Source organism: Ixodes scapularis, unplaced genomic scaffold (genome assembly GCF_016920785.2).
Source record: "Ixodes scapularis isolate PalLabHiFi unplaced genomic scaffold, ASM1692078v2 PGA_scaffold3__209_contigs__length_174095766, whole genome shotgun sequence".
Lineage (NCBI taxonomy): Eukaryota > Metazoa > Arthropoda > Arachnida > Ixodida > Ixodidae > Ixodes > Ixodes scapularis.
In genome coordinates, this window is record NW_024609868.1 from 106,605,230 (window position 1) to 106,620,426 (window position 15,197).

Genomic DNA, 15,197 nt, shown 5'->3' on the forward strand with positions numbered 1-15,197 from the left:
CGACGTGGCCCACGGCTGCACCTTTCGTGAGGTGTTGCGTTTCGTTTCGGAAGTTCGTCACGAGGGCCACAGTCCGCCCATCCTGAAGTTCAGCTACTCCCCTTGCGACGCCTATGCCTCTTCCCAGGAGCAATTGGAGGCTTCCCTCGAGAAGAACTTCGCCACAGGAAGCTTCATCGATCCCGACAAGTACGAAAACACTCGACCGCGGTGGTAGGTTTACGTGGTTTGCGAGGACTCAGACCGTGGGTGACGTCGCTTCGGGTTCCTCCGCTGGTGGAGCAGGTTTTCGTAGCGTCAGCCGGTTTGTTCCGAGGTCGATGACGGCGCCATACTCGCAGAGAAAGTCCATTCCGAGGATAACGTCCCTCGAACAGTCTTGCAGAGTGACGAACTTGACAGGGCACGTTTCACCGTGGATCTCGACGCGAGCAGTGCATCTCCCGACTGGTGTGATGAGATGTCCTCCGGCCGTTCGTATTTGGGGTCCTTCCCACGGCGTCATGACTTTTCGAAGGCGGCGGGAGAGCCTCCCACTCAAGACTGAGTGGTCTGCTCCGGTGTCCACGAGTGCCGATGCGTCGTGACCGTCGATGACGACGTTTAGGTTGTTGGACACCGTTGCAGGGGCGTCGTAGCGATGCGTGGCGTCGGGAGAGTGGGAGCGCTCCGCCGTTCTTGGAGGCTCTTTACGTCGGTCGTCTTCGGCAACTCCACCTCCAGGGGTTGCCGCGCCTAGTTTCTCCGGCGAGGAGCGAGGGGCGAGAGGCTTTCACGTCGGGGTCGGTGCATCGGCGAAGCTGGACGTCGTGGCGATGGCGACCGGAGCTCTCGGCGGGACGCGGGCTCGGGGGACTGGGGTCGTCGCAGGTACTCGTCGATCTCCCGAGGGCGTTCACCACACCGGGGGCGCGGGTCGTTTGGGTGGAATCCGCGCAGCCCGAGTCGTCGGTATGGGCATCGGCGGTACACATGGTCGGCTTCCCCGCAGTGGTAGCAGAGCGGGCGTCGGTCGGCCGTTCGCCACACGTCGGTCTTCCTGGGCGCCGGTTGTTCTCGCCGGACGCACTGAGGTCGGTCGTCGAGACGTCGGGGGTACGGTGGTGCTGGTGCGTCTCGTCGTTGCGGCGCAGGTGGTTGACGGGCAGCAGGTGGCGGTAGTCGGGCCATTGCGGCGTAGCTCAGCGCTGGTTCTTCGGGAGCTGGAACGATGATGGGAGTGTCCGGCTGGCAAGCTCGCTGTACTTCCTCTCGAACCACCTCGGCGATCGAGAGCGAAGCGGGTGGTTGTGAGCCGGCAGTAGCTTCCTGAGCTCATCCCGGACGACGTCGCGGATGATTTGCCGCAGGTGTTCGATGCCGGCACCATTGACATCGGAGCGAGGTGGCGAGACAGCCGGAACCGTTGACACACCGGTGAGTCGTTGATAGTGCACAGCTCTGGCCAACAGCGCTCGCTCGAAGTTGGTTGCCTCGGCCACGAAGCCATCTACCGTCGTCGGGGGGCTGCGGACAAGGCCACCGAAGATTTCACTCTTGACGCCCCTCATGAGGAAGCGCAACTTCGTCTCCTCGGTGGCTTGAGGGTCGGCGCGTCTACAGAGTCGTAGCACGTCTTCAACGTAGCTTGTCACGCTTTTGTCGGGGATTGTGTCCGCGTCTGGAGCAGGTCTTCCGCATACTGTCGCCGGTGTTGGTTCAAGAATGTTCGCCTCAACTCGGCGGCGCAGATATCCCACGATGTAAGTGAAGCCTCGTGGTTTTCGAACCAGTGCCTCGCAGTGCCCTCCAGCGAGAAGTAGAGGTTCTGGAGGCGTTGCTCGGCGTTCCATCCGTTGTGGCAGGCGACGCGCTCATAGTGAAGGATCCAGTCTTCGACGTACACCATTAATTTCGCCATGGAAGGTTGTCGGCGATAGGGGGGCGACAGGCAGGACGACGGGCGGAGTGGTCATCGTCGCGGTCTTCTTCTTTGATTTCCGCGGCAGGGGTCCGAGTTCAGGAGCTTGCCCTTGAAGACGGCGGCTGGCACGATGCTCTCAGTCTTCAACGGAAGGTTGTCGGGAAATGGGGCTTGTTGACCGAGTTCTTCTAGGGGTACGCTGCACGGGTTTTGTGCCCCGCACCTCCACCAGAAGTGTCACGAATGAAGGCGACGAGAAGGCGAACAGTGAACTGAAAATAAAGGTTTAATGGGCAAACTTGTGCCAACCAAAAATAAGTCACGAAAGAGCGTCGAGGCAGCAGAAAAGCAGGCGGCGATTCGGTGGCAAAACAGAGAGCGCGAGCGAGACTGAGACTCGACAAGGTCGCGGGCGGCCTCTTATCTAGAGTGCGCCGCTATCTCGAAGATTCGGCGAAAGCGGTTCGAGCGTCGCGTGATCGGGGCGAGAATGAACACGCACTTTCTAGAAAACAAAAGCAGGGATAAATGATAGAAGTTACGTGCGGTACGTAAATAAACGGGAACTTTCTGGAGGACCGTGACCGAGCGTTGCTTTCTCAGCCTTGCGCGCGGCAATATGACCCCTCCCAAGGTCACCTCAAGGTCACGTGACCCCCCAAGGTGACCCCCCGAGGTCAGGCGGCCCCCTCCCCAAGGTCACGTGACCCCTCCCTCGAGGTCAGGTGACCCCCCCCCCCCGGAGCATATTAAAGAATGAGGGGAAGAGGAGGAGAAGGAAGGGGAGGAGGAGGAGGGGTCTACCCTCCCAGTACCCTTCCCTCCTCCTCCTCGAGAGCTGCGCTCCAATTCGGTGTTACAGGGAGTTGTAAACGGCTTTCACTTTTTTTTAGAGCGCAGCTCTTAGGGGCCCGTTCCCGGCTTGAGCGGCGTCGGCGTCGCCGTCGGCGTCGGCGTAACCAAGGTCACCCCAAGTTCACGCGACCCCCAAGGTCATCCCAAGATCACGTGACCTCCAAGGTCACCCCAAGGTCACGTGACTCCCAGAGGTCACGTGACCCCCCCGAGGTCACGTGACCCCCCGCCGAGGTCACGTGACCTCCCCGATGACGTCATCGTCACTGATGACGTCACCGGCATCCGCATCGTCATCGTCATCATCACTGATTACGGCATCAGTGACGTCACTGATTACCTCCCTGGCATCCGCATCGTCATCATCACTGATGACGTCATCAGTGACGTCACTGATGACGTCACCGGCATCCGCATCGTCATCGTCATTATCACAAATGACGTCATCAGTGACGTCACTGATGACGTCACCGACATCCGCGTCATCATCGTCATCATCGCTGATGACGTCATCGGAGTCCCCATCGTCATCAGTCATGTCATCAGTGACGTCACTGATGACATCATCGCGATCGTCACGTGACCCCCAAGGTCACGTGACCCCCCCAGGTCACTTCACCCCCCCCCCCAGTACCCTTCCCTCCTCCTCCTCAAGAGCTGCGCGCTAATTCGGTGTTACAGGGAGTTCTAAACGGCTTTCACTTTTTTATTTGAAAGGTAGAATTACCATGGGCGCTAAGAAAACAAGTAACATTTCGTCTTAATATGTGAGCACCTCACAATGGCCGGAAGAAAGCAAAATAAAGTTTCTAACAATACAAGTTTTGCCATTCCCAGCCACATTGGTCAAATTTTGCCGGCAATAAATTCAAAGCCACTTACAAATCAACGCACTCGCGCTCTTCACAACCTCCACGGAACGTGGTCCCTGAGAATAGTGCTGACCTTTTCGTACGCGTCAACGGCCGCTATTGTTTTTCTTGTGGAAATGTCGTGGAAAGGTTACCTCTTGCAGCGGATGAATAAAGCTTCGTGCGTACGTCATCCTTCATTTTATTACAATGACTCACCCTTTTGTATAGCGCTCTCGCAGCTTTATACAAAATTCACGCAGGAACTTCCTTGTTGACGAGAGTATTATTTATTTTATCCTGCCACCACACTGTATTAATTGTTTGCTCAATCGTATGCACTTCGTTACGTTGGAAAATGTATTTGACAACGCTTATTATTGTCAGCCTCGCTCCTGCTCATGCCGGTAATGTACCAACCCCATGTATATAGAAGTTAACATTCGGCTTTTCTATGTTACCTATAATGTACTATCGGGAAAAGAAATTAAATACGAACAGAGGAGCTTGTGGCTCGCGGTACAGGTTGTGCCGCCTGGAAGTGAGCCTAGGCGCGAGAGTGTGTGGCCTACTCCGATGTGTATACGGCCCTCGCTGGGGGCTTCCCGAGCTTCGGCATTGCGCCTCTTGGTGTGCTGAAAGCTATCACCGTTATTGTTGCTAGCTCGACGCGTGCGGCGCGAGGAAACTCGCCCCTAGTAGCAGCTAAAGATCGCGCTGGCTGGGCGCGCGCGCAAGGTTCTACTAGCGGCGAGCTTCCTTGCCCCGCACGCGTCGAGCGAGCAACGATATTGGTGATATCTTTCAACGCACTAAGAGGCGCAATGCCATCGGAGTATGCCACACACCCTCGCTCCTAGGCTAACTTCCAGGCGGCGCAGCATGTACCGCGAGCCACGCGCTCACCTGTTCGTATCTCATTTTTCCCCGATAGCAGTTTCTCTAAAGCCTGGTTCAGACAGTTGCGTTTGACTGAGTTTGACTGCCTTTCGGCCGCGAGAAACCAGGAGATCCCTCCTGCTTATAGCGCGTGCCAAGATGATTCCTTGAATTGAATTCCACGCTTCATACGAAGCACAGATGTGCCGGTGACTCGCTTTGGTTCTCGCCGCAACGGAGTCAGACTCACTGAAACGCAAATGTCTGAACCGTCCTTAAAGGCTCATCCCTATGGACCGAATCTGCTGCGGAAAAGAGACGAACTTCGCATCGCTGCGTGTGTATGCGTGCGCGTGACTTCAGAACAGTGATTATTCTCAAGTCACTTTTCGGCGCCTGCGCCGTGTGCGTTCTTTAAGTCACTCTTGCGTCGCGTGCAGAGCGAACGAGCTGTGGGGAAGTTCGTCGGTATAGGGAGTATTCACTGGCGGCCATAGCTCTGTGCGCAAATGCTGAGCGCGTGCTGATGCCGATCTTCCACAGTTCTTTTGCAATGTGCATTCCGCACCATCCAGAGTGTCGGTCTTAGCAGCCTATTGATGTCAGTTCGTTCTGAGTATGCGCTCTAAACAGCACCCGCAAATATGGCGTCCAGTGAATACTTTTTATACTCTGGTCACCCTTAAACTGCGACTAGAAGTTCCGCCTTCAGAGCAAGCTTTCTGTTCTAGCTAACAGAAGTGTGAACGTCCATGCACGCGCAACCAAAGTGCTGCAGAAGCCAACGAGCTTGGGCTGAAGGTGGAACTTCTACTCTGAGCTTAAGGGTGAACGGAGTATACTCCGTCACATATTTGCAGAACTGTACAGAAGGAAAAAAGCGATACCCCGTCCTGGGACGACGCCGACATCACCACTACACGATCTTACCGCGAGTAGAAATGTTACCACATTATTCAGCTTCAAAGAAAGAAACAGATGTCATTCTTGCTGAGAAAGCTGAAGAGCGACATGCTTTCAGGATTATCCGAAATAAGGTCTATCAATTCTATCCCTAACACGTTCGATGTGAAACCCAGTAAACACACACGCGCGCACAGACGTACAGTCGCCGGCCATATGAGCTCCCCTGGCCGAACACCGACCGGAGCAGTAAAACTCCCGCATGCGGCGCGTCAAGCGTTGCCGCGTTCTGGGAGCCGGGCTATTGGGACAAAACCATTCCGTTATTAAAGGGGGGGACGCAGGAAATTATAGCATTCCGCCTTTTTGGAACGTGAATCTGAAGCACGGCCGATTACAATCCTGCTTCCGGTTGTAGGTAAACGCAGAGGGCTTATCGAAATTCTTTACTGCACAATATCTCTGACGTGTTATATACTACTTTTTTATTTGCAAAACCGGTTTGTCATTTTAAATATTTCCTACCCGAAGAGTACTCCTACGCACAAGCCCCCTTTCTTACAATCTTTCTTAAACCTAGACTAGACAATGACAAGCGATTTTGAAATAATTTATTTAATCTATAAGGATATGCTATAGATAACAAAAAAAAAGATTTGTGTCGAAGCTGAATAAAGATTCAGGCACTTTTCATGAACGCGTTTTATCGAGGAGACTCTTGTTCTGCGCTCAGTAGCGTGTTGCTTCGCCAAGAGTAATTCTCTCTACGATGACTTTGCAGACGGCTTCCTGGTCGGACACATCTCGCTTGCCGAGGGATTATTGTTGTCATGCCTAATATCATATCAAACATAGGGTTTTTACATTTGTAAACATCGATCGAACACTGCTGCTTTATCTATGCATAACAAGCCCCGTTTATCAACAGCTATAACATCATCTCCGAAAACTTGCGGCCAACACCCGAAGACGGCAATTCTAACCGGCCGTGTTTTTGTGATTCACACTTCTAAAGGCTGGAATCTTGATAAATGCTATGCGTCCACCCCTTTGATAACGAAAAGGTTTGGTCCCAATAGCCCGGCTCCCAAAACGCGGCAACGCTCGACGCGCCGCGTGCGGGATTTTCGCTGATCCGGTCGGCGTTCTGCCGGGGGAGCTCATATGGCGGGCGACTGTACGTACGCACGCACACGCACACACACACACACACACGCGCGCGCGCGCGCAATGATCACGTATTAAGCGCGAGACACATGGACGGCAGAATCGTTCTGACGTCCTATCCGACAGTCCGAACGCCGCTCCGAATTGCCGCACGCGACAGTTTGAGACACACTCTTCCGACCTTGCATGCGATACGACGATCAGTTCGGCTCCGCCCAGGACATCCAAGCACTCCAACGGAGGTCCGCGTTCATAGATCTCTGGTCCCAGATTGACGGTTTAGCTCGCACGGGCGAAGTTAGGAGCTCGTTCTCGCTAGCGCGTGCATTCTTTACCGGGGCCATATTTTTCGAATGGGTCAGCGGGGTCCACGCGTGCTGCTACCCGTCGCCCGTCCCGTTTTCTTATTCGTCCCGCTACACCCAGTACGTCATCATGACGTTCGCGCTAGCTGTGCTGACATTGGCTGGACGCTTCCGACAGTCCGTCCGCCGTGCGAAACTATCTGGCATGTCGGACGCACGCCGGATCGCCGATCCGACATCTTACGTGACCAATTATTTTCGGATCAGGCAGTCGTACTTGCGGATCGGACGTCGGATCGGATGGATTTTTTCGTGCATGTGTCTCGCGCTTCAGTAATAAATTTAGCAATACACACACACACGTACGCAAAAAAGAAAAAAAAAACTTTCGACGTTCGATGCCGTAAACGCTCGAAAAGCGCCAGCATAGATGAGGTAAACAAGCACGAAGCACAAACTGTTTTGTGTCGTTTTGAAGCCTCACTAAGACGCCGCCGCTCAGGCGAAGGGTCTCTTCATTGAGCCTGCTGGTTTACCATTGCGACATGCGACTAGAGTGACAAAGCCCAGAATAACGCTTCACATGAAAAATGAATTCTCAGCGTTGAGTCTGCTGAGGAAACACGCCAACGCCTAAGAGCCGAGGTTGTTGAAGGATTGCGCAATCACATTTAATCGTGATCGGCATGCAATGCGCGTTGACAAGAAGAGGATGCCCTGGTCGGACGTTGCGGGCGCCATACCGCGCGGTCCGAGGCTATGCAGGGGCCGCGCATGCAAAGGTCTACATGTTCACACGAGAATTGTTGTTTCAGATGTCGTCTATCCTGTTCTGATAGAAAGCAGAAGCCGAAGTTCACATGGCGCCGTCCAAGTGACTAAGGATTACATTGTTAACTTAGAGGAATCCAGCGTCTTAGGAGAGAATTTGTTTTTCACCGATGCTCTGAATGGGAAGGTAACCCACGAGTTGGTAAGGAGCGTTTGCCCGCTTATATGTGAGTTTTAATTCCAAGGGCCTTGCTTTAGGTTCTGACGTAGAAATAAATGAGAGAAGAAAAAAGAGGAATTTTATTATATTTGGTTTAAAAGAAGTAAATTCCCATTCAAACTTTGGAGTAAAAATCTCGTTTACCTTGCTCAAGATATGAGTACGTTTTGGGTCCTGCCAAGAATAATAGAAATGACCACTTACACTTGACATGCGTGAAAAGCTCCAATATATATTAGTGCTTCAAAAATATTCGTTATTTTTATTTTGCATTTGTTAATTTAGCAAGACCTATTTTCTGAAAATTGTGATATTCGATTTCTGTTACGTTCCGTAGGAGATATTTTATTATTCCTACTCAATTAAGATTATCCATCAGTTCGTATATTCTCGCATTTCTTGAAAAAACCGAAAAACGTAATAGTCCGGCTCAATAAAACTGTTTCGTTGCTGGAACCAAGAAGACAGCACACGTCAAACGCACAAACGTATCGAATGCAAGCTGAAGTCATCTTTCATTCAGTGTGCCTCAGATCGAGTCAGTAAATAGTTTATGAACAGGTATTAGCCTTACTAGGCGTATTCTAGTTTCAGCTACAAAGGCGCTTGAACTATTATGCCAAAATTAGAAAGTAAAGCATTAAATGCATACGACAAAACAAAGAATATTATTCATTCATTCATTTTTTTATTTTCTGTGCTCATGAACAGCTTGACGCCTTGGTAATGATGCACAGCAAAATGTTCACATGTTAGATACAAAAGTCTTAAAAGCTACAAAATTTTGCTTAAAAACATCAATATCTGCTCCCCTGAGGGTATTGTAGAAGTTTTGATACGGGTCATGGAACTTTTACTGAAACTAGAAGTGTTGAGTACGGGTCATGGGACTTCTACTGAAACTATTATCTAATAGTTTCAATAGATGACTATCAATGGAAAAGGACAGATTCATGAACTGCTTCCACATAATTTTGCAAAGCATTGTTGAGGTAGAGGTTGGCGCAATGTATTTTTTAGAGGATAACGTCGTTATTAAGTAATTTAATAAAAAAGAGTAATAGTATCGTAAACATGATATAAACCACGAGACTGCAGTCAAAAAACGACACGAACAAAGCGGTTTTTGGTTGTCGTTTTTTCAGGAAGGTGTTTATATAGGCAGCTTGAAAAAACAATCTTTTCTTTTGTCAAGCTGATTATATGAGCACATTTCAGGAATAAATAATTCATCTGTGTTCGAGACCTTTTACTCTCCGTGTCGTTTTTCGCCTGCAGTCTTTGGGTTTATGTCATGTTCAGTCTCAACCAGCTTGTTTGCGCCCGTACATTCACTTCAATATCGAACATTTGTATTTTTTAGATATATCGTTGGGAGGTTTATCCTCCACCTTCGATGAGAACGAAGTGATTTTTTTTTGTTTTCTTTTGCGTTACTAACAATATATTGTTTATTTTAGATGGATACCACTTCCCTACGCAACAGCGTTTATGAAAGCTCAGAACACGCAGCTTCTTTTACAATTACTAAATCACCCACGGGGGTAGAAATGGTATGAATATTTGTTCGTTTTATGTTTACTTAAAAACGATATGGACAAAGCCACAAGTGAAGCTGCCTTCAAAAAGAGGTCCTTTGAATTTGGGCTATTCCTGGAAGCCAGATCTTAGCCCACTATATTTGCCTCCAGCTGTGCTTCTTGAATGCATAAAAATTGTAAATCTTTAAAAAAAATTCAGTGTCGCCAGAGCATAGATAATCACACTAGTATTTTTGTTCAATAAACGACTTGAAATATAACGAATTACATAAATAACACCACTAATTACTGACGAACAAAACTCCATATTTAAATGAAAAAACATATTACCAATTACTATATATACGTAATTTACATTACAAATGACACACTAATTAAAATACATTTAAGCAGTGTTTATAAACTGTTGGTAGTTGTAAAAGGGGATGCTTGTTCGTAAATGAATCAAACACTGCTTATAAAGAACGATCCTTTATTTTTTTCAATCTGTTTAAACAGGAAGGTTACCTCAATTTTACACACGGAATTAAGCCACTTAGGATAAATGACAGATCTGGACGAATTCCTCACAAAATATTTCCTCTTCCCAAGCTTGAGGAAGAGATTGATATTGTTCGTAAGTGTGCTTCTGAAGAATTCTTTTGTTTGGCATGTTTGGCAGAAATCGTAACAGTCCTTGCGCGATGTTTGATCTCGTATTAAAATTATTAGTTCGAAACATTAACTTTTACATAAAATGTGTCTTTGAACGTCTCTCACAAACCATATTCAATACAAAGCACATTGGAAAAAAATTTTAAAAGATCTGCTTTGTTTTACCACGTTGTATCGTAGGTTTTTTATTGGCCTTACTTCGTTACTATTAATCACATCTCCAACGGTGGTCAGCTGTGCGTTGAATACGAAATTTAATAATTTACTCAGAGACATTTCTTCAGTAATTTAATTAATTAGTATGCTTCAATAAAGCGATACAATTCTCCAAGATGAGCCAATATAACTACAATATTACGCATTTTGAGATAACGTTTTCTAGGAAGCGTGTACCCTTAGGGACGCAGAAATAGAGTGTGCTATTAAAATAATTAAGCTTTACTTAATGGCTTGTTTTGCCCGGATTAATAGCCAGACATGCTTTAGGTTCTATATGCTCTAGGTCGCAACAAAGTAATTTTTCCACTAATTTCAAAAATATAATTTGCGACATTTATCTTGAAATAAATATTCCTTCCGAATGAGACATTATACTCAATAGCAAGATAAAGCCTTACGTATTCCTCACCTCGAAGTAAAACAACAATAAAAACCAAGACTAGATGCCAGTAAGAAAACCTTTGTGATGTTTGCCAATGTAGCAGGCCAAAAATACACACCTAACTTGTCGGCAATCCTAAAGCCTAACTCCGCTCTAATACGGTTTTGCTAGAACGCGCTAGTTAGTGGATGAATATTTTTTTTCTGCGCTTCGATGGCTTTTCGCTGGTTCGCCACGTAATCGCCAAAGAGCCAGGCTTGAGCCAAAGATGCCGCGTTTCAACACAAGAACCATTGGTGAATGAAACCTCAATTTGGCGCGTCTTTGGCAAATCAGGCTTAAACGTTGAGGTATGAAACCCAAGCAACCAAAAGTGAGCCTCACTCTGGCTCTAGCTTGTCAAATTTTGGCCAAGACACTCAAATTCTCAACAAAAAAGGATAAGCTTGGCCCTACCTTGGCTTCCTAGAGCGTTGTAAGATCCCAGAATTCCGAAGCAAAACGAAAATTTTGGTTTAAAAACTTTGCTACCTGGATTTTAGAAATGAATCTCACCAGATTACATTCTTGGTGCTGAGTTCGAAAGCAACAAAGGAATTGTGTCGCAATCCCACTAGAGGGCGCGTATTTGAACGCTTAATGGGTTAAGAAATCGGTTAGTAACTAATACAATCGTCGAATATTCACCAAGTTAATTGAATTTTTTCACAGCCCTGAAAAATACCCCCCCCCCCCCCCCCAAGGCAGTCATTTCTACGTTCTCTTTACCCACCTGATTTTCCCTTACTTCGAAACCAACCGGGCAACTCAGCAACCTTATAATTTGATTCAGACAATAAACGATTCATTTCAAGGATAATCGACCTGAGGAGAGTAACACCTCAAAAATTATTTACAATATTTATTAGTAAACTAGAGACCTTTTGCCATCTGAGAATGGTCTCGCAGTCGCGATAATGTCGGCTTGCAGAGGTGCGTGCGGTTGACAGATGCCGCAGATTGTTCTCTCTCGTGCCCTACCTCGCCTAGTGACGTCTCTTTGTGTGTAACGTTGTCGTCTTCTTGGTGGGTGCTGTTTCACTGGTCACTACATACGCATTAAATTGTCCTAGTAATATTTCTCCTATTTAGGAATGTATCAAAAACTGTTCACAAATATTTTGTACTACGCATGAGGATACTTTAACGGTATTATAGCGGTACATACTGAAGAAAATTAATATGACCTTCCAACGTTTAATCGCTTTTATTGAAGATGAATACGACTTCTTATGACTATCTTTGTGTACATAATAATTATACCCTACTTTTGCAAAATCGCAGTGATCACATCCTTGCTAATGTCGCGGGCGAAGCTGGACAAGTCGCGCGCGTAGCCTAACGGTTGTCATCCTTGCCTCCGACGCGAAAAGCCAGAGTTCAATTCCAGACAGCGACGCGTCTTTTTTTTTTATTCTCGCAATTTAATGTACTGGTAAATTCGAGAACCTTTTTGCTTGTTCGAGGTCCGAATGTTCTACGCGCCGAACCTTCTGCACCTGCGTCCCTGCATGTACATAAGGGGCTCCGCGTGGCGAGCCGGAGTCAGTCTCGCCCCAGCGTTCGATCGTGCTGTTACGCCGACTTCGACGCTCGCGACGCTTTGATGTTATCTTCTGTTTCCTTTTCGTTTAAGGCACAATTTCGCCCCATTAAAGGTTTATTTCTTCCTGTTTAGTATTGTTCTTTTGATCACTACTGTCGTATCCGCGTAGTAAGGAGACACCACAGCCCGAATACTCGTTCCTATATTTTACAGGACAACAGAGTCTGGCTTGCGCCATCAGTCGCTCGCAGTTCTATGAGTTCGCGTGCTCAAAGATCAAGCGACCCTCGCAGACAAAAACGATCTTCTTCTGTTCATGCGCCAGTGGCGCCGCGCTAGACATCACAACTACCCATGACATTACGGTCGAGAGGCGGGGTATCGCATTCTATGCCCGTAAAGTGTACCCCTTCGAAGACATCCCGGCCAAGTGAGGTTCTCAGCCCCGGAAGGTTACCCTTCGCCGAAGAGGCCGAAGACCGAACAAGCCGCCGTTCCAAACGGCAATCCCCGGTATTCGGACTCCTGCCGCAGGGGCTAAAGAAGAAGGCCGCGACAATGACCACCCCACCCGTCGATGTCCTACCCGCCGCTGCACGTACGCCCGCGTCCTTTCATGGTGAACCTTACGAAGCCGTCGACGACTGGCTACAGCAGTACGAGCGAGTGGCCAAGCACAACCGATGGACGGACGAACGACGCCTGTAGAGTCTTTACTTCGCGCTCGAAGGAACGGCCAAGCACTAGTTCGATAATCGCGAGATTTTTTTTACCTCGTGGACCGCCACAGGGATTCTCCGAGACAGACATTCACCAACCAATATCTACTAGAGAGGGCCGAGGACCTTCTTCGAATGAGTAAGCCACGAACATGAAACGTGACCTCCTCGTAAAAGCCAGCCACTACCATCGGCACTCGAGCATCGATGCTTCCTCTGCAGTGGGTTACGTCAGCCCTAATATAACCGGCACTCGCGACATCATCCGTGAAGTCGTCCCGGAACAGCTCCGTAAGGTGCTTCCCGATGCGGATCGCCCATCCTCACTATCGCTCGCCGAGGTTGTCCGCGAGGAGTTCCACAAAGCCTTCCAACCTGAAGCTCCCATCATCACGACGACGCCAGAGGAACCGACGTTACGTTACGCTTTTATGGCTCGACGACCGCCGCAAGCTAACCGCCAGGCCACGGCACCATCCCGACGAGACCTTCCGATGCCGCAGTATCCTCGACGTCAGGTAGAACAAGTCCAGTACCTCCGCCCGGCCCGGAACGACCCTCGCCGAAGAAGACCGATGTGTGGAGGACGGCCGATCGACGCCCGTTGTGCAATCACTGCGGAAAGCCGACCATATCTATCACCAATGCCCCTACCGGCCAATAGGGGTGCGCGGCTTCCACCCAAGCCACCCACGCCCATGCTACAGTGAGAGACCACAGGAGATGGAAGAGTACCTTCGACGACCTCAGTCTCTCCCCCCCCCCCCCCCCCTGCACCTCGCCGCCGATCTCGGTCGCCCTCACCTCGACGTCCAGCTTCGTCGATGCACCAAACCCGTCGTGAGAACATGTCGCCCTTGTCTCGCCGGGAAAACTAAACGCGGCAACTGCCGGAGGTGAAGTTGCCGCTGGAAGGAACGACGTAAAGGGCCTCCACGAACGCCGGCGCGCTCCCACTCTCTTGACGCCACGCATCGCAACCATGCTCCTGCAATTGTGCCCAACAACTTAAGCGCTGTTATCGATGGCCACGACGCATCGGCACTCGTGAACACCGCAGTAGACTACTCAGTCGAGTAGGAGGCACTCTCGTCGCCTTTGAAAAGTCACGACGCTATGGGATGGGCCGCAGATTCGGACCCCTGGAAAACACCTCATCACGCCTGTCGGAAGGTGCACTGCTCGCGTCGAAATTCACTCCGAAACGTTTTATGTGAAATTAGTCATTATACAAAACTGTACAGAGACGTCATTCTCGTCATGGGCTTTCTTTGTGAATACGCCGCCGTCATCGACCTTGAAGAAAACAGATTCACGCTGCGAAAACCTGTTCCACCTTCGGAGAACTCCCAAACAGCGTCAGCCGCCGTCCGAGTCGCTGCCGACCATGTTAACCTGCCGCCGCAATCAAGTGTTGTAGTACCCGTCGTGACCAAAGCAGCTACCTGCGGCGAAGTTTTTCTGGAAGGCAACCTTCAATTGCTCCTGGTAAGGAGAATAGGCATCGTAAGAGGAGTAGCTGAACTTCAGGATTGGCGTACTTTAGTCCTCGTGACGAACTTCCGACAAGAAACGCAACACCTCGTGAAAGGTGCAACTGTCGGCCACGTCGAGTAACTCCGGAATTTTGCCGAAATCGCCGTGATTGCTGAAGAATCCTCGCCACCTCAGCAAGGCATTTCGCCGCCAGCGCAGCTCGACATTGACTCCAAGCTTCTTGGCCCAAAACGACGGCAGCTGTTTTATCTCCTCGCCGAATGCAGCGATTGCTTCGCGACGAAGTCGAAAGTGCGACAAATCGCCGTTGCGAGACACCGCATCGTTACCGTAGACGACACTCTCCCTGTGCATTGATCGCCGTACAAAGTCTCCGTAAAATAAAGGGAGGTAATCCAAGAGCAAGTGCAAGAAATGCTGGACGACGACATAATCCAATCTTCAAGCAGTCCGTGGGCCTCTTTAGTCGTACTGGTTAAGAAGGACGGAACGCTTAGTTTCTACGTGGACTGCCGGCAGCTAAACATGGTGACCAAGAAAGACGTCTATCCACTCCCCCGCATAGACAATACGTTAGACCGGCTGCGCAACTCTCGATATTTTTCATCGATGAATCTAAAGGGCGGCTACTGCCAGATCGAAGTCGACAATCGGGACTGACAGGCCTTCGTCACGCCGGGTGAGCTGTACGCGTTCAAGGTGATGCCCTTCGGACTATGCACAGTACCAGCAACTTTCCAGCGCGT

At 49.4% G+C, this 15,197-nt stretch overlaps 1 protein-coding gene across 1 annotated transcript in view; it reads left to right on the forward strand.

Moving 5' to 3' along the window:
* Window positions 1–3,967: 3,967 nt before the first annotated feature.
* Window positions 3,968–15,197, forward strand: part of LOC115332942 — a 30,327-nt gene continuing 19,097 nt past the window's right edge. Inside the window, exons 1-4 of the mRNA XM_040211628.1 lie at window positions 3,968–4,016; window positions 7,679–7,836; window positions 9,315–9,407; window positions 9,894–10,011. Coding sequence (XP_040067562.1) covers window positions 3,968–4,016; window positions 7,679–7,836; window positions 9,315–9,407; window positions 9,894–10,011 — 418 coding nt within the window. The remainder of the gene's footprint in view (window positions 4,017–7,678; window positions 7,837–9,314; window positions 9,408–9,893; window positions 10,012–15,197) is intronic.